This window comes from Pristiophorus japonicus, chromosome 32 (assembly GCF_044704955.1).
Source record: "Pristiophorus japonicus isolate sPriJap1 chromosome 32, sPriJap1.hap1, whole genome shotgun sequence".
In the NCBI taxonomy this organism is placed as follows: Eukaryota; Metazoa; Chordata; class Chondrichthyes; family Pristiophoridae; genus Pristiophorus; species Pristiophorus japonicus.
The window spans coordinates 10253738-10276305 of record NC_092008.1 but is presented as its reverse complement, the minus strand read 5'-3'; the positions used below and the strand labels follow the sequence as shown (position 1 = coordinate 10276305).

Here is a 22568-nt window from a genome sequence, read left to right as displayed (position 1 = left end):
TGAGGGAGAGGGGACTGAGAGACACCAGTCAGTGTACAGATATCTCCCTGAGGGAGAGGGACTGAGAGACACCAGTCAGTGTATAGATATCTCCCTGAGGGAGAGGGGACTGAGAGACACCAGTCAGTGTACAGATATCTCCCTGAGGGAGAGGGCCTGAGAGACACCAGTCAGTGTATAGATATCTCCCTGAGGGAGAGGGACTGAGAGACACCAGTCAGTGTACAGATATCTCCCTGAGGGAGAGGGACTGAGAGACAGCAGTCAGTGTACAGATATCTCCCTGAGGGAGAGGGACTGAGAGACACCAGTCAGTGTACAGATATCTCCCTGAGGGAGAGAGGGACTGAGAGACACCAGTCAGTGTACAGATATCTCCCTGAGGGAGAGGGACTGAGAGACACCAGTCAGTTTACAGATATCTCCCTGAGGGAGAGGGCCTGAGAGACACCAGTCAGTGTATAGATATCTCCCTGAGGGAGAGGGACTGAGAGACACCAGTCAGTGTACAGATATAAAATCATAAGAACATAAGAAATTCAGCCCCTCGAGCCTGCTTCGCCATTTAATACGATCATGGCTGATCCGATCATGGACTCAGCTCCACTTCCCTGCCCGCTTCCCATAACCCTTCACTCCCTTATTGCTCAAAAATCTGTCTATCTCCACCTTAAATATATTCAATGTCCCGGCCTCCACAGCTCTCTGAGGCAGCGGATTCCACAGATTTACAACCCTCTGAGAGAAGAAACTCCTCCTTATCCCAGTTTTAAATGGGCGGCCCCTTATTCTAAGACCATGCCCCCTAGTTCTAGTCTCCCCCATCAGTGGAAACATCCTCTCTGCATCCACCTTGTCGAGCCCCCTCATAATCTTATACGTTTCGGTAAGATCACCTCTCATTCTTCTGAACTCCAATGAGTAGAGGCCCAACCTCCTCAACCTTTCCTCATAAGTCAACCCCCTCATCTCCGGAATCAACCGAGTGAACCTTCTCTGAACTGCCTCCAAAGCAAGTATATCCTTTCGTAAATATGGAGACCAAAACTGCACGCAGTACTCCAGGTGTGGCCTCACCAATACCCTGTATAACTGGAGCAAGAGTTCCCTGTTTTTATACTCCATCCCCTTTGCAATAAAGGCCAAGATACCATTGGCCTTCCTGATCACTTGCTGTACCTGCAGACTAACCTTTTGTGTTTCATGCACAAGTACCCCCAGGTCCCGCTGTACTGCGGCACTTTGCAATCTTTCTCCATTTAAATAATAACTTGCTCTTTGATTTTTTTCTGCCAAAGTGCATGACCTCACACTTTCCAACATTATACTCCATCTGACAAATTTTTGCCCACTCACTGAGCCTGTCTGTGTCCTTTTACAGATTTTTTGTGTCCTCCTCACACATTGCTTTTCCTCCCATCTTTGTATCGTCAGCAAACTTGTCTACGTTACACTCAGTCCCTTCTTCCAAGTCGTTAATATAGATTGTAAATAGTTGGGGTCCCAGCACTGATCCCTGCGGCACCCCACTAGTTACTGATCGCCAACCCGAGAATGAACCATTTATCCCGACTCTCTGTCCTCTGTTAGTTAGCCAATCCTCTATCCGTGCTAATATATTACCCCCAACCCCGTGAACTTTTACCATGTGCAGTTACCTTTTATGTGGCACCATATTGAATGCCTTCTGGAAATCCAAATACACCACATCCACTGGTATCCCCTTCATCCACCCTGTTCATTACATCCTCGAAGAACTCCAGCAAATTTGCCAAACGTGATTTCCCCTTTCACAAAACCTCGGCTTGACTGTTTTATGCTTTTCCAAATGTCCGGCTACAGCTTTCTTAACCGGGAGCCAACGTGGGCCAGCGATGACCGGGTGGGTGAACGGGACACGGCGCGGGTTAGGATTTTGACGCGAAGCGGCGGTGGAGGGAGGGGGGAGGGGGGAGGGGGGAGGGGGTGCAGTTACTCACCGTCGCCAGCAGGGGGCGGGAGCTGGGAGGCGGATGACTTGTAGCTGCTCCTGGCGCTCACCGAGGTTGTCGAACCCAGCCGCGTCTTGTCGGGCCGCGCCGCTGGCGATTGGCGGACAGGGGGCGGTGGAGCAGGCTCGGGGCACGGGCCGCTCTCGGCGCCACTGAACGTGGCTCCGGCGTTGACGTAGATGGAGGCCGCTCGTTTGACGCCAGCGTCGCTGGCGCCGGTTCCCGTCGGCTGAGCGAGGGAGGTGTCTGCACGTCCACCGGAGAAGGAGGATCCCACGGAGAGAGGGAGGGAGAGAGAGAGAGAGAGGTCAGCATTAGTCACAAGTGCACATCGAGCGGGGGCGTCGAACACTCCCAGTGCAGGTACAGGGGGTTAGATACAGAGTAAAGCTCCCTCTACACTGTCCCATCAAACACTCCCAGGGCAGGTACAGCACGGGGTTAGATACAGAGTAAAGCTCCCTCTACACTGTCCCATCAAACACTCCCAGGGCAGGTACAGGGGGTTAGATACAGAGTAAAGCTCCCTCTACACTGTCCCATCAAACACTCCCAGGGCAGGTACAGGGGGTTAGATACAGAGTAAAGCTCCCTCTACACTGTCCCATCAAACACTCCCAGGGCAGGTACAGGGGGTTAGATACAGAGTAAAGCTCCCTCTACACTGTCCCATCAAACACTCCCAGGGCAGGTACAGCACGGGGTTAGATACAGAGTAAAGCTCCCTCTACACTGTCCCATCAAACACCCCCAGGGCAGGTACAGCAAGGGGTTAGATACAGAGTAAAGCTCCCTCTACACTGTCCCATCAAACACCCCCAGGGCAGGTACAGCACAGGGTTAGATACAGAGTAAAGCTCCCTCTACACTGTCCAATCAAACACCCCCAGGGCAAGTACAGCACGGGGTTAGATACAGAGTAAAGCTCCCTCTACATTGTCCCATCACACACTCCCAGGGCAGGTACAGCACGGGGTTAGATACAGAGCAAAGCTCCCTCTACACTGTCCCATCAAACACTCCCAGGGCAGGTACAGGGGGTTAGATACAGATTAAAGTTCCCTCTACACTGTCCCGTCAAACACTCCCAGGGCAGGTACAGGGGGTTAGATACAGAGTAAAGCTCCCTCTACACTGTCCCATCAAACACTCCCAGGGCAGGAACAGGGGGATAGATACAGAGTAAAGCTCCCTCTACACTGTCCCATCAAACACCCCCAGGGCAGGTACAGGGGGGTTAGATACAGAGTAAAGCTCCCTCTGCACTGTCCCATCAAACACTCCCAGGGCAGGAACAGGGGGATAGATACAGAGTAAAGCTCCCTCTACACTGTCCCATCAAACACCCCCAGGGCAGGTACAGGGGGGTTAGATACAGAGTAAAGCTCCCTCTACACTGTCCCATCTGTAAAGTACAGATTCACACGAGGCATGTAGTGAAGTCCAGGTCACTCTGGACCTGCACCTTTATTTCACAGCTCTGGAATGCTGCACTTGCCTGAGACCTGTCCTTATATACCTGTCTCTTGCAAGTGCACCCCTGGTGGTAAGGTATGCTGGTGGTTACAGGTCATATCTTATTACAGTCATGTATAGCATGTTAGGATACAGTTATATATAATAATGTAAGATACATGACATCACCCTCCCCCAAGGCCTTATTGTCTTTATAGATTCAGTCTCTCAGGTGGTCTACGCTCTCGCGTGGAGCGTCTGAGTTGTGGTTCAGTTGTTTGCCTTGGTGTCTGTTTTTCTTTGGGTGTGGTTGCTGGTATCTCGCCTGGGCTGTCTTTTTCGATTGGTGTGATTGTTGTTGACCCGCCTGGGCTGTCTGTTGGGATCGCCCTTTCCTCAGGTTGTTCCCTCTGTCTGTCCACCAGATGTGGTGCGAGTTCCACATTGTAGTCTGCCTCTGGTTCCGCAGTGTTGTTGGTAAATCTAATTTTGACTTGGTCGACATGCCTCCGGCAGGTTTGGCCATTGTCCATTTGTACCACCAGTAGCCTGTTTCCTTCCTTGCCCGTTACTGTCCCTGAAAGCCATTTGGGACCCCTGCCGTAGTTTAGTACAAACACTTTGTCCCCTATCTCATTCCACCTCCCCCTCGAATTTCTGTCATGGTACTCGGTTAGCTTACGGCGCTTTGCCTCAACGATTTTGTGCATGTCTGGGAGGATTAATGAGAGCCTTGTTTTTAAAGTCCTTTTCATCAACAGTTGCACGAGGGGATCCCAGTCAGTGAGTGCGGACGAGATGTGTATGCCAGCAGCAGTCGCGACAGGCGACCCTGCAGCGTGGGACCTTGGATTTTAAGCATGCCTTGTTTAATGATTTGCACTGCTCTCTCCGCCTGGCCATTGGAGGCCGGCTTGAACGGTGCCGTCTTGACGTGATTTATGCCGTGGTCAATTATAAAGTCTTGGAATTCTGCGCTGGTGAAGCACAGACCATTGTCACTGACAAATATGTCAGGGATTCCGTGCATTGCAAACATGGTTCCAAGGCTCTCCACAGTGGTGGAGGTTGTGCTCGAGTTTAAAATGGTGCATTCGATCCACTTTGAAAATGCATCTACAACTACGAGGAACATTTTGCCCATGAAGGGGCCCGCATAGTCTACGTGCACCCGCGACCACGGTTTGGTAGGCCAGGGCCAGGGGCTCAGGGGAGCCTCCCTGGGGGCATTGCTGAGTTGGGCACAAATGGTGCACCTTCGGACGCAGAGCTCCAAGTCCGCGTCAATGCCAGGCCACCAGACGTGGGATCTGGATATGGCCTTCATGAGAACGATCCCCGGGTGCTCGCGGTGGAGCTCTCGGACAAATGCCTCTCTGCCTCACAGAGGCATGACTACTCGGCTGCCCCACATCAGGCAGTCTGCTTGTAGTGATAGCTCATGCATGCGCCTGTGAAAGGGTTTTAATTCCTCGGGGCAGGCATTGCGAGCCTCTGCCCAGTCACCGGTTAGTACACATCTTTTTACTAAGGATAACGTGGGGTCGCTGGCTGTCCAGGCTCTGATTTGGCGAGCCGTCATGGGCGAACCTGTGGACTCAAAGGCATTGATTGCCATGACTATCTCACAGTCCTGTTGGTCAGACCCTTCCGTGGTCGCCAGGGGTAGCCTGCTGAGCGCGTCGGCACAGTTGTCTGTGCCTGGTCTGTCTCTCTTATGCGGCCACAGTTGTTCAAATTGTTGAGCGCCCATGAGAGATTGACTCGCTCCCGTATCCAGCTCCATGTTGACAGATATCCCGTTGAGTAGGACCCTCATCATTATAGGAGCCGTCCTATTGTAGGAGCAGCGGCCATTGATCGTGTTGACCCGCTGTACATCGGTGTCCCGGGTACTGTCCCCAGCGTCTTCTGGTCCGCTTTCCGACCCCTCCGATTCGTATACCAGCCGAGCTGCCGTTTTTTGCACATGCGGGCCAAATGCCCTGAATATTCACAGATCCTGCAAACAGCCTGCTGAAATCGACATCCCCTTGCCGAGTGCCCACCCCCACACCTCCAGCACAGACTGCTTGCAAAGAATGAGCTGCGTCTGGCTGATTTCTCTTGAGCTTCTCTCAGTTTGTCGTTGATTGCTCGCATTGTGGGTTGATGAGGTGTGAACGGCCGTTCCTGTGGCCCTTGATGGCTTCTGCCTCCTGTCGAGAGCCTGTTCTCCCGGTTTTGTCTGTGTGTGGGGGTAGCAGCTTGTTTAATGCTGTGAACTTCTTGTTCCGATATTTCGTTAGTTGTCGTACCTGCATTGTAAATCAACCTCGTTAATTCTTCCCCTACCAAGAATGTCTGTGCAACCAGTGCTGCTGCCTCTAAGGTCAGGTTCTTGGTCTCTATGAGCTTTCGGAATATGCCTGCGTGGCCTATTCCTTCAATGAAAAAGTCTCTCAGTACTTCTCTCCTCAGTTCATCGGAGAACTCACATAAACTAGCCAACCTCCGAAGTTCCGCCACGAAGTCAGGTATGCTCTGGCCCACACAGCGTCTGTAGTTGTAGAACCTGTGTCTGGCCATGTGTAGGCTGCTCGCTGGCTTCAGGTGGTCTCTTACCAGTGTGCTCAATTCTTCAAACGACTTGCTTGCTGGTTTCTCGGGTACCAACAGATCCTTCATTAAAGCGTATGTTTTCGAGCCACAGCTGGTCAAGAGATGGGCTCTTCTCTTGTCTGCCTTATCGTCGCCTAACCAGTCTTTGGTTACAAAGCTTTGCTGGAGCCTTTCTATAAAGTCCTCCCAATTGTCTCCCGCATTGTACTTTTCATCTGATCCGTTGTTCGCCATTCTGTGGATTCTGTAATCCCGTAACTCGTCGCCACTATAAAGTCCTGCCCCTCAGTACAGATTCACACGAGGCACATGCTGAAGTCAAGGTCACTCAGGACCTGCACCTTTATTACACAGCTCTGGGATGCTGCACTTGCCTGAGACCTCTCCTTATATACCTGTCTCTTGCAAGTGCACCCCTGGTGGTAAGGTATGCTGGTGGTTACAGGTCATATCTTATTACAGTCATGTATAGCATGTTGGGATACAGTTATATATAATAATGTAAGATACATGACACCATCACACACTCCCAGGGCAGGTACAGCACGGGGTTAGATACAGAGTAAAGCTCCCTCTACACTGTCCCATCAAACACTCCCAGGACAGGTACAGGGGGTTAGATACAGAGTAAAGCTCCCTCTACACTGTCCCCATCAAACACTCCCAGGGCAGGTACAGCACGGAGTTAGATACAGAGTAAAGCTCCCTCTACACTGTCCCATCAAACACTCCCAGGGCAGGTACAGGGGGTTAGATACAGAGTAAAGCTCCCTCTACACTGTCCCATCAAACACTCCCAGGGCAGGTACAGCACGGGATTAGATACAGAGTAAAGCTCCCTCTACACTGTCCCATCAAACACTCCCAGGGCAGGTACAGCACGGGGTTAGATACCAGTTGGTGATTCACTACACTGGGATCATGCTGTGCCTGTTTGACGGATGTCGCACCCTCTGACAGAAAGTGCAGCGATTGCAGTTGGATGTATTTTGCTGGATGTGCAAAGCTCGCGCAGGATGAGGTGGTATTTAATTGCCAGCCGGTCTTCCTGCACCGAGCACTGATTTAATGCCAGAGCAGCTCGCCTGGGAGTACCGTCAATACAACCTCAGCAACTCGCGGGTTTAATGGGACATGAAAGGTTCGAGACGCACTGTGCTGGCAGCTACCTCTTTGGCATCAATCTTCATTATAGAGCCCTCATGATCGGCACAGTGCCCGAGTCTTCCTCTCTCTCTCTCCCCGCTCTCTCTGTCTCTCGCACTGTCTGCCCCCCTCTCTCTCGCTCTCTCTCTCTGCCCCCTTCTCCCTCGCTCTCTCTCTCTCTCTGCCCCCCTCTCTCTCTGTCGCTCTCTCTCTCTGTCTCTCTCTCTCTGTCTATCTCTCTCTCTCTCTCTCTCTGTCCCTCTCTCTCTCTGTCTCTCTATCTCTCTCTCTCTGTCTCTCTCTCTCTCTCTCTCTCTCTCTCTGTCCCTCTCTCTCTCTGTCGCTCTCTCTCTGTCTCTCTTTCTCTCTGTCTCTCTCTCTCTCTCTCTCTCTGTCCCTCTCTCTCTCTGTCTCTCTATCTCTCTCTCCCTGTCTCTCTCTGTCTCTCTCTCTCTCTCTCTCTCCCTGTCTGTCTCTGTCTCTCTCTCTCTCTCTCTCTCCCTGTCTGTCTCTCTCGCTCTCTCTGTCACTCTCTCTCTCTCTCTCTCTCTCTCTCCCTGTCTCTCTCTGTCTCTCTCCCGCTCTCTCTGTCCCTCTCTCTCCCTGTCTGTCTCTCTCGCTCTCTCTGTCACTCTCTCTCTCTCTCTCTCCCTGTCTCTCTCTGTCTCTCTCCCGCTCTCTCTGTCCCTCTCTCTCTCTGTCTCTCTCTCTGCCCCCTTCTCCCTCTCGCTCTCTCTCTCTCTCTCTCGCTCTGTCTCTCTGTCCCTCTCTCTCTCTGTCTCCGTCTCTCTCTCTCTCTCTCTCTGTCTCTCTGCCCCCTTCTACCTCTCTCTCTCTCCCTCGCTCTGTCTCTCTCTCTCTCGCTCTGTCTCTCTGTCCCTCTCTTTCTGTCTCTCTCTCTGTCTCTCTGTCCCTCTCTCTCTCTGTCTCTGTCTCTCTCTCTCCCTCGCAAAATCTCTCCATCCCAGCTGTGACGGCTACCTCAGTGGAATTGCAGACACTTTCCTCCCTGCCGACACCCACTGCCCATAACCCGAGGGGCTGGCAACGTGGGGGACACAGCGGAGGGGTGAGTTGCCCCAAGCCCCTTTCTTCCCCCCACTCCACACACACTGAGCAGGAAATGCCCAGGCTCCTCCTGCGGCCTGTACTGACCAGGCCTGCCCTCCCTCGCCCCCCCCCCACCCGACACACACTGAGCAGGAAATGCCCAGGCTCCTCCTGCGGCCTGTACTGACCAGGCCTGCCCTCCCTCGCCCCCCCCCCCCACTCCACACACACTGAGCAGGAAATGCCCAGGCTCCTCCTGCGGCCTGTACTGACCAGGCCTGCCCTCCCTCGCCCCCCCCACTCCACACACACTGAGCAGGAAATGCCCAGGCTCCTCCTGCGGCCTGTACTGACCAGGCCTGCCCTCCCTCGCACCCCCCACTCCACACACACTGAGCAGGAAATGCCCAGGCTCCTCCTGCGGCCTGTACTGACCAGGCCTGCCCTCCCTCGCACCCCCCACTCCACACACATTGAGCAGGAAATGCCCAGGCTCCCCCTGCGGCCTGTACTGACCAGGCCTGCCCTCCCTCGCACCCCCCACTCCACACACACTGAGCAGGAAATGCCCAGGCTCCTCCTGCGGCCTGTACTGACCAGGCATGCCCTCCCTCGCCCCCCCCACTCCACACACACTGAGCAGGAAATGCCCAGGCTCCTCCTGCGGCCTGTACTGACCAGGCCTGCCCTCCCTCGCACCCCCCACTCCACACACACTGAGCAGGAAATGCCCAGGCTCCTCCTGCGGCCTGTACTGACCAGGCCTGCCCTCCCTCGCTCCCCCCACTCCACACACACTGAGCAGGGAATGCCCAGGCTCCTCCTGCGGCCTGTACTGACCAGGCCTGCCCTCCCTCGCACCCCCCACGCCACACACACTGAGCAGGAAATGCCCAGGCTCCTCCTGCGGCCTGTACTGACCAGGCCTGCCCTCCCTCGCCCCCCCCACTCCACACACACTGAGCAGGAAATGCCCAGGCTCCTCCTGCGGCCTGTACTGACCAGGCCTGCCCTCCCTCGCACCCCCCACTCCACACACACTGAGCAGGAAATGCCCAGGCTCCTCCTGCAGCCTGTACTGACCAGGCCTGCCCTCCCTCGCACCCCCCACTCCACACACACTGAGCAGGAAATGCCCAGGCTCCTCCTGCGGCCTGTACTGACCAGGCCTGCCCTCCCTCGCCCCCCCCACTCCACACACACTGAGCAGGAAATGCCCAGGCTCCTCCTGCGGCCTGTACTGACCAGGCCTGCCCTCCCTCGCACCCCCCACTCCACACACACTGAGCAGGAAATGCCCAGGCTCCTCCTGCGGCCTGTACTGACCAGGCCTGCCCTCCCTCGACCCCCCCACTCCACACACACTGAGCAGGAAATGCCCAGGCTCCTCCTGCGGCCTGTACTGACCAGGCCTGCCCTCCCTCGCCCCCTCCCCACTCCACACACACTGAGCAGGAAATGCCCAGGCTCCTCCTGCGGCCTGTACTGACCAGGCCTACCCACCCCTCCCCGGGCCCCGTGCGTTACCTGGCTGTGGTTCCGAAGTGGGGCCTCCGTGGCTCGGGATGAGCTGGGAACTTTCGTTGCCGCTGAAATCGTCCCCGGTGAGAGAGCGCTGGCTATCGGACAGATAACCGCCTCTGCCCCTGTCTGCTTGGGGGCGGGGTGGGGGGGGGGGGAGGAGAGAAAGAGATCGGCAATCACGGCGATGGCCTCACAATAACTATCTGCATTTATATAGCGGCCTTAACTTAGTCAAACGTCCCAAGGTGCTTCACAGCAGTGTGGATACCGTGGACCATTTCCCATACCTCGGGAGCCTCTCATCAATAAGGGCAGACATTGACGACGAGATCCAACACCGCCTCCAGTGCGCCAGTGCAGCCTTCGGCCGCCTGAGGAAAAGAGTGTTTGAAGACCAGGCCCTCAAATCTACCACCCAGCTCATGGTCTACAGGGCTGTAGTGATACCCGCCCTCCTGTATGGCTCAGAGACATGGACCATGTACAGTAGACACCTCAAGTCGCTGGAGAAATACCACCAACGCTGTCTCCGCAAGATCCTGCAAACCCCCCGGGAGGACAGACGCACCAACGTTAGCGTCCTCGACCAGGCCCAACATCCCCAGCATCGAAGCACTGACCACACTCGACCAGCTCCGCTGGGCAGGGCCACATTGTCCGCATGTCCCCAGACACGAGACTCCCAAAGCAAGCGCTCTACTCGGAACTCCTTCACGGGCAAACGAGCCAAAGGTGGGCAGAGGAAACGTTACAGGGACCACCCTCAAAGCCTCCCTGATAAAGTTCAACATCCCCACCGACACCTGGGAGTCCCTGGGCCCAAAGACCAGTCCGCCCTAAGTGGAGGAAGTGCATCCGGGAGGGCGCTGAGCACCTCGAGTCTCGTCGCCGAGAGCGTGCAGAAACCAAGCGCAGGCAGCGGAAGGAGCGTGCGGCAAACCAGTCCCACCCTCCCCTTCCCTCAACCACTGTCTGTCCCACCTGTGACAGGGACTGTGGCTCTCATATTGGACTGTTCAGCCACCTAAGGACTCATGTTAAGACTAGAAGCAAGTCTTCCTCGATTCCGAGGGACTGCCCGTGATGATGAAGACGAGACAAATACATTTTGACACCGAGCTGCATAAGGAGATATTAGGGACAGGTGACCAAAAGCTGGGTCAGAGGTCGGTTTTAAGGAGCGTCTTGAAGGAGGAGAGAGAGACGGAGAGGTTAAGGGAGGGAGTTCCAGAGCTTGGTGCCCAGTCAACAGAAGGCACGGCCACCGATGGTGGAGCGATTATAATCAGGGATGGTCAGGAGGGCAGAATTAGAGGAGCGCAGACATCTCGGGGTGTTGTGGGGCGAGAGGGGGTTATAGAGATAGGGAGGGGTGTAGGGGCTGGAGGGGGTTCCAGAGATAGGGAGGGGTGTAGGGGCTGGATGAGGTTACAGAGATAGGGAGGGGTGTAGGGGCTGGTGAAGGTTACAGAGATAGGGAGGGGTGTAAGGGCTGGAGGGGGTTACAGAGATAGGGAGAGGTGTAGGGGCTGGAGGGGGTTCCAGAGATAGGGAGGGGTGTAGGGGCTGGAGGGGGTTACAGAGATAGGGGGGGTGTAGGGGCTGGAGGGGGTTACAGAAATAGGGAGAGGTGTAGGGGCTGGAGGGGGTTCCAGAGATAGGGAGGGGTGTAGGGGCTGGATGAGGTTACAGAGATAGGGAGGGGTGTAGGGGCTGGTGAAGGTTACAGAGATAGGGAGGGGTGTAAGGGCTGGAGGGGGTTACAGAGATAGGGAGAGGTGTAGGGGCTGGAGGGGGTTCCAGAGATAGGGAGGGGTGTAGGGGCTGGAGGGGGTTACAGAGATAGGGGGGGTGTAGGGGCTGGAGGGGGTTACAGAAATAGGGAGAGGTGTAGGGGCTGGAGGGGGTTCCAGAGATAGGGAGGGGTGTAGGGGCTGGAGGAGGTTACAGAGATAGGGAGGGGTGTAAGGGCTGGAGGGGGTTACAGAGATAGGGAGGGGTGTAGGGGCTGGATGAGGTTACAGAGATAGGGAGGGGTGTAAGGGCTGGAGGGGGTTACAGAGATAGGGAGGGGTGTAGGGGCTGGATGAGGTTACAGAGATAGGGAGGGGTGTAGGGGCTGGATGAGGTTACAGAGATAGGGAGGGGTGTAGGGGCTGGAGGGGGTTACAGAGATAGGGAGGGGTGTAGGGGCTGGATGAGGTTACAGAGATAGGGAGGGGTGTAAGGGCTGGAGGGGGTTACAGAGATAGGGAGGGGTGTAGGGGCTGGAGGGGGTTACAGAGATAGGGAGGGGTGTAAGGGCTGGATGAGGTTACAGAGATAGGGAGGGGTGTAAGGGCTGGAGGGGGTTACAGAGATAGGGAGGGGTGTAGGGGCTGGATGAGGTTACAGAGATAGGGAGGGGTGTAGGGGCTGGAGGAGCTTACAGAGATAGGGAGGGGTGTAAAGGCTGGAGGGGGTTACAGAGATAGGGAGGGGTGTAGGGGCTGGAGGGGGTTACAGAGATAGGGAGGGATGTAGGGGCTGGAGGGGGTTACAGAGATAGGGAGAGGTGTAGGGGCTGGAGGGGGTTACAGAGATAGGGAGGGGTGTAGGGGCTGGAGGGGGTTACAGAGATAGGGAGGGGCAAGGGCCATGGAAGGTTTTGAACAGGAGAATGGAGAATTTTGAGATCGAGGTGTTGCTTAACCGGGAGCCAATGTCGATCAGTGAGCACAGGGGGTGATGGGTGAGCGGGACTCGGTGCGAGTTCGGACACGGGGCAGTGAGCACAGGGGGTGATGGGTGAGTGGGACTTGGTGTGAGTTAGGACACGGGGTCAGTGAGCACAGGGGGTGATGGGTGAGCGGGACTCGGTGTGAGTTAGGACACGGGTCAGTGAGCACAGGGGGTGATGGGTGAGTGGGACTCGGTGCGAGTTAGGACACGGGGCAGTGAGCACAGGGGGTGATGGGTGAGCGGGACTCGGTGTGAGTTAGGACACGGGTCAGTGAGCACAGGGGGTGATGGGTGAGTGGGACTGGGTGTGAGTTAGGACACGGGGCAGTGAGCACAGGGGGTGATGGGTGAGTGGGACTCGGTGTGAGTTAGGACACGGGGTCAGTGAGCACAGGGGGTGATGGGTGAGTGGGACTCGGTGCGAGTTAGGACACGGGGCAGTGAGCACAGAGGGTGATGGGTGAGTGGGACTCGGTGCGAGTTAGGACACGGGGCAGTGAGCACAGGGGGTGATGGGTGAGTGGGACTCGGTGCGAGTTAGGACACGGGGCAGTGAGCACAGGGGGGGATGGGTGAGTGGGACTCAGTGCGAGTTAGGACACGGGGCAGTGAGCACAGTGGGTGATGGGTGAGTGGGACTCGGTGCGAGTTAGGACACGGGGCAGTGAGCACAGAGGGTGATGGGTGAGTGGGACTCGGTGCGAGTTAGGACACGGGGCAGTGAGCACAGGGGGTGATGGGTGAGTGGGACTCAGTGCGAGTTAGGACACGGGGTCAGTGAGCACAGGGGGTGATGGGTGAGTGGGACTCGGTGCGAGTTAGGACACGGGGGACAGCCGAGTTTTGGATCACCTCGAGTTTACGTCGGGTAGAATGTGGGAGGCCAGCCAGAAGCTCAGTGTGTTGGAATAGTCAAGTCTGGAGGGAACAAAGGCACGGATGGGGGCTTCAGCAGCGGATGAGCTGAGGCAGGGGGCGGGAGGCGGGCGATGTTACGGAGGGGGAAACAGGCGGAAAACTTCACCGCGGGGTTCCTATGACGGCTGGAAATTCTCAACGCGGCTTGGGCCTATCGCTTGACCTCTCACTTCCAACCTCACCGACTATGCCCCCGGCCCCCCCCCCCCCCCCCCGCCATTGTTTGCCCAGCCTCGTGACTCCCCACCTTCCCACGGCCAATCGGAAAGCCAACAGACTCTCCATTAGCCCATTGGTCGGTTCCTGACTCTGGGCGAATAGGACCATTGTTTCTCCCTGCCCCGCACTTCCAATATTTAACGACGAAAATCAAACAACAATTTTCTTCTATGCCATTATCCTCTCGGTTATTTATTTTTTCACTAGCTGCCGTGACCTGCAGATTAATCTTCGATACAAAGATACAAAGATGGGAGGAAAAGCAATGTGTGAGGAGGACACACAAAATCTGCAAAAGGACACAGACAGACTGAGTGAGTGGGCAAAAATTTGTCAGATGGAGTATAATGTGGGAAAGTGTGAGGTCATGCACTTTGGCAGAAAAAAATCAAAGAGCAAGTTATTATTTAAATGGAGAAAGATTGCAAAGTGCCGCAGTACAGCGGGACCTGGGGTTACTTGTGCATGAAACACAAAAAGTTAGTATGCAGGTACAGCAAGTGATCAGGAAGGCCAATGGTATCTTGGCCTTTATTGCAAAGGGGATGGAGTATAAAAGCAGGGAAGTCTTGCTCCAGTTATGCAGAGTATTGGTGAGGCCACACCTGGAGTACTGCGTGCAGTTTTGGTTTCCATATTTACGAAAGGATATACTTGCTTTGGAGGCAGTTCAGAGAAGGTTCACTCGGTTGATTCCGGGGATGAGGGGGTTGACTTATGAGGAAAGGTTGAGGAGGTTGGGCCTCTACTCATTGGAGTTCAGAAGAATGAGAGGTGATCTTATCGAAACGTATAAGATTATGAGGGGGCTCGACAAGGTGGATGCAGAGAGGATGTTCCCACTGATGGGGGAGACTAGAACTAGGGGGCATGGTCTTAGAATAAGGGGCCGCCCATTTAAAACTGAGATGAGGAGGAATTTCTTCTCTCAGAGGGTTGTAAATCTGTGGAATTCGCTGCCTCAGAGAGCTGTGGAAGCCGGGACATTGAATATATTTAAGAGAGAGATAGACAGTTTCTTAACCGATAAGGGGATAAGGGGGCGGGCAGGGAAGTGGAGCTGAGTCCATGATCGGATCAGCCATGATGGTATTAAATGGCGGAGCAGGCTCGAGGGGCCGAATGGCCGACTCCTGCTCCTATTTCTGATGGTCTTGTGTCAATTCCTGGAGGTAGGGGTGTTGCTCCACAATAGACCCAGACACCAGACGAGGAAATCCCACAAACCAGAGGGCCAAGGTCACCGGCTCCTCCCAAGCCCTGACCTCCGCCCCCTAGAAACATAGACAATAGGAGCAGGAGTCGGCCATTCGGCCCCTCGAGCCTGCACCATTCAATATGACCATGGCTGATCCTCTATCCCAACACCATATTCCCGCTTTCTCCCCAGGCCCCTTGATGCCTTTTGTGTCTAGAAATCTATCTATCTCCCTCTTAAATATATTCAGTGACTTGGCCTCCACAGCCTTCTGTGGTAGAGAATTCCACAGGTTCACCTCCCTCGGAGTGAAAACATTTGTCCTCATCTCGCTCCTAAATTTCCTACCCCGTATCCTGAGACTGTGACCCCTTGTTCAAGACTTCCCAGCCCCGGGGAAACATCCTCCCCACATCCAGTCTGTCCAACCCCGTCAGAATTTTATACCTTTCAATGAGATCCCCTCTCATTCTTCTAAACTCCAGTGAATACAGGCCCAGTCGACCCAATCTCTCCTCATACGACAGTCCTGCCCTCCCAGGAATCAGTCTGGTGAACCTTCGCTGCACTCCCTCTATGGCAAGTATATCCTTTCTTAGGTAAGGAGACCCAAACTGCACACAATACTCCAGGTGTGGTCTCACCAGGGCCCTGTATAACTGGAGTAAGACCTCCTTGCTCCTGTACTCAAACCCTCTCGCAATGAAGGCCAACATACCACTGGCCTTCCTAACCGCTTGCTGCACCGGCATGTTTGCTTTGACTGGTGTACAAGGGGACCCAGGTCCCTCTGTACATCCACACTTCCCAAATCATCACCATTTAAACAATACTTTGTCCTTATGTTTTTCCTACCAAAGTGGATAACTTCACATTTATCCATGTTATACTGCAGCACAATCCTGGAGCAGTTCTGGTCACCACATTACAGGAAGGATGTGATGGCACTGGAGAGGGTGCAGAGGAGATTTACCAGGATGTTGCCGGGATGGGAGAATTTTAGCGATGAGGAAAGATTGGATAGGCTGGGGTTATTTTCCTTGGAACAGAGGAGGCTGAGGGGAGACCTGATTGAGGTGTATAAAATGAGGAGGGGTCTGGATAGAGTGGATAGGACGGACCTGTTTCCCTGGGCAGAGGGCTCAACAACCAGGGGGCAGAGATTGAAAGTAATTGGGGGGGAGGTTTAGAGGGGATTTGAAGGGAAATGTCTTCACCCAGAGGGTGGTGGGGGTCTGGGGTGGAACTCACGGCCTGAAAGGGCGGTAGAGGCAGAAACCCTCACCACATTTGGATGTGCAGCTTGAAGTGCTGTAACCTACAGGGCTACGGACCCAGAGCGGGAAAGTGGGATGAGGCCGGGTAGCTCTTGGTCGACCGGCGAGGACACGATGGGCCGAAATGGCCTCCTCCCACGCTGTAAATTTCTCTGATTCAAGAAGGTCAAGGGCAGCAGGTCCATGGGAACACCACCACCTCCACGTTCCCCTCCCAGTCACACACACACCATCCCGACTTGGAAATATATCGGCCGTTCCTTCACCGTCGCTGGGTCACAATCCTGGAACTCCCTCCCTAACAGCACTGTGGGAGCACCTTCACCACACGGACTGCAGCGGTTCAAGAAGGCGGCTCACCACCACCTTCTCAAGGGGCAATTAGGGACGGGCAATAAATGGCCGCCTTGCCAGCAACGCCCACATCCCAGGAATGAATATCAGAAAAAGAGAGAAAGAAAGCGAGACAGAGACAGAGAGAGACAGAGAGAGAGACAGAGAGAGAGAGAAAAAGAGAGACAGAGAGGGAGAGACAGAGAGGGAGAGAGAGAGAGAGAGACAGAGAGAGGGAGAGACAGATAGAGAGAGAGAGAAAAAGAGAGAGAGAGAGACAGAGAGGGAGGGAGAGAGAGAGAGAGAGAGACAGAGAGAGAGAGAAAAATAGAGGGAGAGACAGAGAGAGAGAGACAGAGAGGGAGAGAGAGACAGAGAAAAAGAGAGAGAGAGAGACAGAGAGAGGGAGAGACAGATAGAGAGAGAGAGAAAAAGAGAGAGAGAGAGACAGAGAGGGAGGGAGAGAGAGAGAGAGAGAGACAGAGAGAGAGAGAGAAAAAGAAAGAGAGATTCAGAGAGAGAGAGAGAGAGAGAGACAGAGAGAGACAGACAGACAGGGAGAGAGAGAGAACAATTTAGACAATGATTACAAACCACCGGATGTCCCAAAGCGTTTATCATCCAATGAAGTACTTTTTGAGGTGAGGTCAGTGTAATGTGGGACACCTTGTTGAAGATTGTTTAGAAGTTGCTTGTAAGTCCTGAGCTCACCACACTCAGCCCCGGCCATGCCCCAAACCTCCCGGTACCGGGTCCTCGAAACGCTGTTCTCTGATGAGGGCTGGATATTCGCTCTGTTCGCTCCCCGGAGGGGCGGTAATGGCAGCGGGAAGCATGTCCGGCTTGGCAGATCGCAAAAAAACGGTCTTCAGCGCTCGCGTGTCGCTCGCCGAGAACAGGCTTTTGCGATATCTGCCCGGGTCCGTAGACACTCCGTACGGACCCTGGGGAGGCCGGGGTTTCTGGGCAATACTTCCACAGATTTGTTTGGCATTTACACCCACCCCGTACTTCAAACAGGCCGTGTCGTCTGGGCGACTGTCCTGGGCGAGGTTCGCTCTCTCTCTCTCTCTGTGTCTCTCTCTCTGTCTCTCCCTCTCTCTCTCTGTCTCTCTCTCTGTCTCTGTCTCAGTGTGTCTCTCTCTCTGTCTGTCTCTCGCTCTCTGTCTCTCTCTCTGTCTCTCTGTGTATGTGTCTCTCTCTCCCTCTCTCTCTCCTCCCTCCCTCTCTCTCCCTCTGTCACTCTCTCTCTCCCTCTGTCTCTCTCCTCCCTCCCTCTCTATCTGTCTCTCTCTCTCTGTCTCTCTCTCTGTCTCTCTCTCTCTCCTCCCTCCCTCCCTCTCTCCCTCTCTGTCTCTCTCTCTCTCCTCCCTCCCTCTCTGTCTCTCTCTCTCTCTTCCCTCCCTCTCTGTCTCTCTCTCTCTGTCTCCCTGTCTCTCTCTCTCTCTCTCTCCCTCTGTCTCTCTCCTCCCTCCCTCTCTATCTGTCTCTCTCTCTCTTTCTCTGTCTGTCTCTCTGTCTCTCTCTCTCTCTGTCTCTCTCTCTCTCTCTCCTCCCTCCCTCTCTGTCTCTCTCTCTCTGTCTCCCTGTCTCTCCCTCTCTGTCTCTCTCTCTCTCTGTCTCCCTGTCTCTCTCTCTCTCTCTCTCTCTCTCTCTCGCTCGTCGCTATCTCCATTATCCAGTCCCTGTAGAATCCACGAAACAGCACGCACCCCTCCGCTCTAACCTGCTCTCTCCCAGTGAGAACACTCTCATTTTACCTAATCACTCCTCGAGATCCTGTCCCTCCCTGCCCTCAATCATTCTGGCTGCCCTGCTCAGCAATATCCTGATCACTAATTGCTTGCTGCCCCAGCACTTACTGAGGAAGGGAAAATGACAGGTTAGACTTTATTGCAAGGTGGAGGGTGGGAGAGCGGGGGTTGGTGTATAAGAGTAGGGAAGTCTTACTATAATTATATCATCATCACAGGCAGTCCCTCGGAATCGAGGAAGATTTGCTTCCACTCTTAACGTGAGGCCTCAGGTGGCTGAACAGTCCAATACGGGAGCCACAGTCCCTGTCACAGGTGGGACAGACAGTGGTTGAGGGAAGGGGAGGGTGGGACTGGTTTGCCGCACGCTCCTTCCGCTGCCTGCGCTTGGTTTCTGCACGCTCTCGGCGACGAGACTCGAGGTGCTCAGCGCCCTCCCGGATGCACTTCCTCCACTTAGGGCGGACTGGTCTTTGGGCCCAGGGACTCCCAGGTGTCGGTGGGGGATGTTGCACTTTATCAGGGAGGCTTTGAGGGTGGTCCCTGTAACGTTTCCTCTGCCCACCTTTGGCTCGTTTGCCGTGAAGGAGTTCCGAGTGGAGCGCTTGCTTTGGGAGTCTCGTGTCTGGGGGGACATGCGGACAATGTGGCCCTGCCCAGCGGAGCTGGTCGAGTGTGGTCAGTGCTTCGATGCTGGGGATGTTGGCCTGGTCGAGGACGCTAACGTTGGTGCGTCTGTCCTCCCAGGGGATTTGTAGGATCTTGCGGAGACATCGTTGGTGATATTTCTCCAGCGACTTGAGGTGTCTACCGTACATGGTCCATGTCTCTGAGCCACACAGGAGGGCGGGTATCACTACAGCCCTGTAGACCATGAGCTGGGTGGTGGATTTGAGGGCCTGGTCTTCAAACACTCTTTTCCTCAGGCGGCCGAAGGCTGCACTGGCACACTGGAGGCGGTGTTGGATCTCGTTGTCATTGTCTGCCCTTATTGATGAGAGGCTCCCGAGGTATGGGAAATGGTCCACGTTGTCCAGGGCTGACAATTATATCGGGCCCTGGTGAGACCACACCTGGAGTATTGTGCACAGTTTGGGTCTCCTTACCTAAGGAAGGATATACTTGCCATAGAGGGAGTGCAGCGAAGGTTCACCAGACCAGTCCCTGGCATGACAAGGGTTTTTTTTATATTTGTTGTGGGCAAGGCCGGCATTTATTGCCCATCCCTAATGGCCCCTTGAGAAGGTGGTGGTGAGCCGCCTTCTTGAACCGCTGCAGTCCGTGTGGTGAAGGTGCTCCCACAGTGCTGTTAGGGAGGGAGTTCCAGGATTGTGACCCAGCGACGATGGAGGAACGGCCGATATATTCCCAAGTCGAGGGATGGTGTGTGACTGGGAGGGGAACGTGGAGGGGGTGGTGTTCCCATGGACCTGCTGCCCTTGACCTTCTAGGGGGTAGAGGTCGCGGGTTCGGGAGGTGCTGCCGAAGAAGCCTTGGCGAGTTGCCGCGGTGCATCTTGTGGACGGTGCACACTGCAGCCACGGTGCGCCGGTGGTGGAGGGAGTGAGTGTTGAAGGTGGTGGGGAGCGTGGCCCATCGAGCGGGGCTGCTTTGTCCTGGATGGTGTCGAGCTTCTTAGAAACATAGACATGTACAGCGCAGGAGGAAGCCATTCCGGCCCATCGTGTCCGCGCCGGCCGACAAAGAGCCGCCCGGCCCTCGGTCAGCAGCCCTGAAGGTTACATATAAACCCATGAACAATGACAGAAAGGCAAAGAGCACACAGCCCAACCAGTCCGCCCCACATAACTGCGACACCCCTTGTACTGAAACATTCTACACTCCACCCCAACCGGAGCCACGCGATCTCCTGGGAGAGGCAAAAACCAGATAAAAACCCAGGCCCATTTAGGGAGAAAAAATCTGGGAAAATTCCTCTCCGACCCATCCAGGCGATCGACACTAGTCCAGGAGATCACCCTGGCCGTATTTGATTCCCTGCAGTACTTACCGTTATATCTGCTCTGTCCAACAAAAGGTCATCCAGTCTAATCCCAATTACCAGCTCTGGGTCCGTCACCCTGCAGGTTACTGCACTGTAAGTGCCCAGCCAACCATCTCTTAAAAGTGGTGAGAGTTTCTGCATCCACCAATCTCCCAGGCAGCGAGTTCCAGATCCCCACAACCCTCTGCATAAAGAAGCCCCCCTCAAATCCTCTCTAAACCTTCCACCAACCATCTTAAAATTATGCCCCCTCGTAATAGACCCCTCCACCAATGGAAATAGACCCTTACTATCCACTGTGTCCAGGCCCCTCAATATTCTGTACATCTCAATCAGGTCTCCTCTCAGCCTCCTCTGTTCCAATGAGAACAACCCCAGCCTCTCCAATCTGTCCTCATTGCTAAGATTCTCCATTCCTGGCAGCATCCTGGTAAATCTCCTCTGCACCCTCTCCAGTGCAATCGCGTCCTTCCTGTAATACGGCGACCAGAACTGCACGCAGTACTCCAGCTGTGGCCTAACCAAAGTATTATACAATTTAAGCATAACCTTCCTGCTCTTGTATTCCATGCCTCGGCCAATAAAGGTAAGTATTCCGTGTGCCTTCTTAACCACCTTATCCACCTGGCCTGCTCCCTTCAGGGATCTGTGGACAAGTACTCCAAGGTCCCTCTGTTCCTCTACACTATTAAGTGACCTACCACTTAATGTGTAGACCCTTTCCTTATTAGCCCTCCCAAAGTGCATCACCTCACACTTCTCTGAATTAAACTCCGTTTGCCACTGCTCTGCTCACCTGACCAGTAGATTGATATCCTCCTGCAGCCCATGACTTTCCTCTTCATTATCAACCACACAGCCAATTTTAGTGTCATCTGCAAACTTATTAATCATACTCCCTATATTCAAATCTAAATAGTTGATACATACCAGAAAAAGCAAGGGACCCAGCGCTGAGCCCTGCGGAACCCCACTGGAAACATCCTTCCAGTCACAAAAACACCCATCAACCATTACCCTTTGCTTCCTGCCTCTGAGCCCATTTTGGATCCAACTTGTCACTTTGCCCTGGATCCCATGTGGGTACTTCTCAAAAGTTTTGCGAAAGAAATACTCGACTCGGAACTCCTTCACGGAAAGCGAGCCAAAGGTGGGCAGAGGAAACGTTACAAGGGACCACCCTCAAAGCCTCCCTGATAAAGTGCAACATCCCCACCGACACCTGGGAGTCCCTGGGCCCAAAGACCAGTCCGCCCTAAGTGGAGGAAGTGCATCCGGGAGGGCGCTGAGCACCTCGAGTCTCGTCGCCGAGAGCGTGCAGAAACCAAGCGCAGGCAGCGGAAGGAGCGTGCGGCAAACCAGTCCCACCCTCCCCTTCCCTCAACCACTGTCTGTCCCACCTGTGACAGGGACCGTGGCTCCCGTATTGGACTGTTCAGCCACGTGAGGCCTCGTGTTAAGAGTGGAAGCAAGTCTTCCTCGATTCCGAGGGACTGCCCGCGATGATGCTGACCAAAGATGAAGAAGAGTAGCCCCCCCCCACCCCCCGCCCACAGACGTTTAACGGGCAACACCCGTCGCCGGTTCCGCGGGAGGACCGCGAGACGACACTCACCGTTGGGCGCGGCCTCACCTCCGTGGCGCGGCAGGAACTGGGGTCCCGGGGAGCGGGTGTGGACTGTCTCGGGCTCCGACATCCCGGCGGGCAGGAGGGGCAGCTGCGGCTTAATGCACGTGGAACGGGATCAGTCCAGCCGAGCAGCCGAGAGGAACTGCCAGCGCACTATCAACACAGAAAGAAAGGCTCGCATTTATATAGCACCTGTCACCACCACCGGACGTCCCAAAGCGCCTCACAGCCAATGAAGCACTATCGGAGTGCGCTCACTGTTGTGTAATGTGGGAAACGCCAATTTGCGCACAGCAAGCTCCCACACACAGCGATGTGATAATGACCCAGATCCTCTGTTGTCGTGATGTTGGTCGAGGGATAAATATCGGCCCCAGGACACCGGGGAGAACTCCCCCTGCTCTTCTTCCAATAGTAGCCCCGGGATCTTTTACATCCACCCGAGAGGGCAGATGGGGGCCTCGGGTTTAACGTCTCATCCCGAAACACGGCATCTCCAACAGTGCAGGGCTCCCTCAGTACCGCAACTCCGACAGTGCGGGGCTCCCTCAGTACTGCCCCTCCGACAGTGCAGGGCTCCCTCAGCACTGCCCCTCCGACAGTGCGGGGTTCCCTCAGTACTGCCCCTCCAACAGTGCGGGGCTCCCTCAGTACTGCCCCTCCGACAGTGCGGGGCTCCCTCAGTACTGCCCCTCTGACAGTGCGGGGCTCCCTCAGTACTGCCCCTCCGACAGTGCGGGGCTCCC

General features: G+C 54.9%; 1 protein-coding gene across 1 annotated transcript in view; it reads right to left on the bottom strand.

Annotated features, from left to right (window-relative positions):
• The window catches only part of LOC139240617 (myoD family inhibitor domain-containing protein-like), a 106541-nt gene extending 84582 nt beyond the window's left edge, over nucleotides 1-21959 (bottom strand). The window contains exons 1-3 of the mRNA XM_070869172.1: nucleotides 21808-21959; nucleotides 9771-9893; nucleotides 1980-2237 (exon numbers count right to left, since the gene is read on the bottom strand). Coding sequence (XP_070725273.1) covers nucleotides 1980-2237; nucleotides 9771-9893; nucleotides 21808-21889 — 463 coding nt within the window. The 5' untranslated portion in view covers nucleotides 21890-21959. The remainder of the gene's footprint in view (nucleotides 1-1979; nucleotides 2238-9770; nucleotides 9894-21807) is intronic.
• Between the last annotated feature and the right edge of the window lie 609 nt (nucleotides 21960-22568).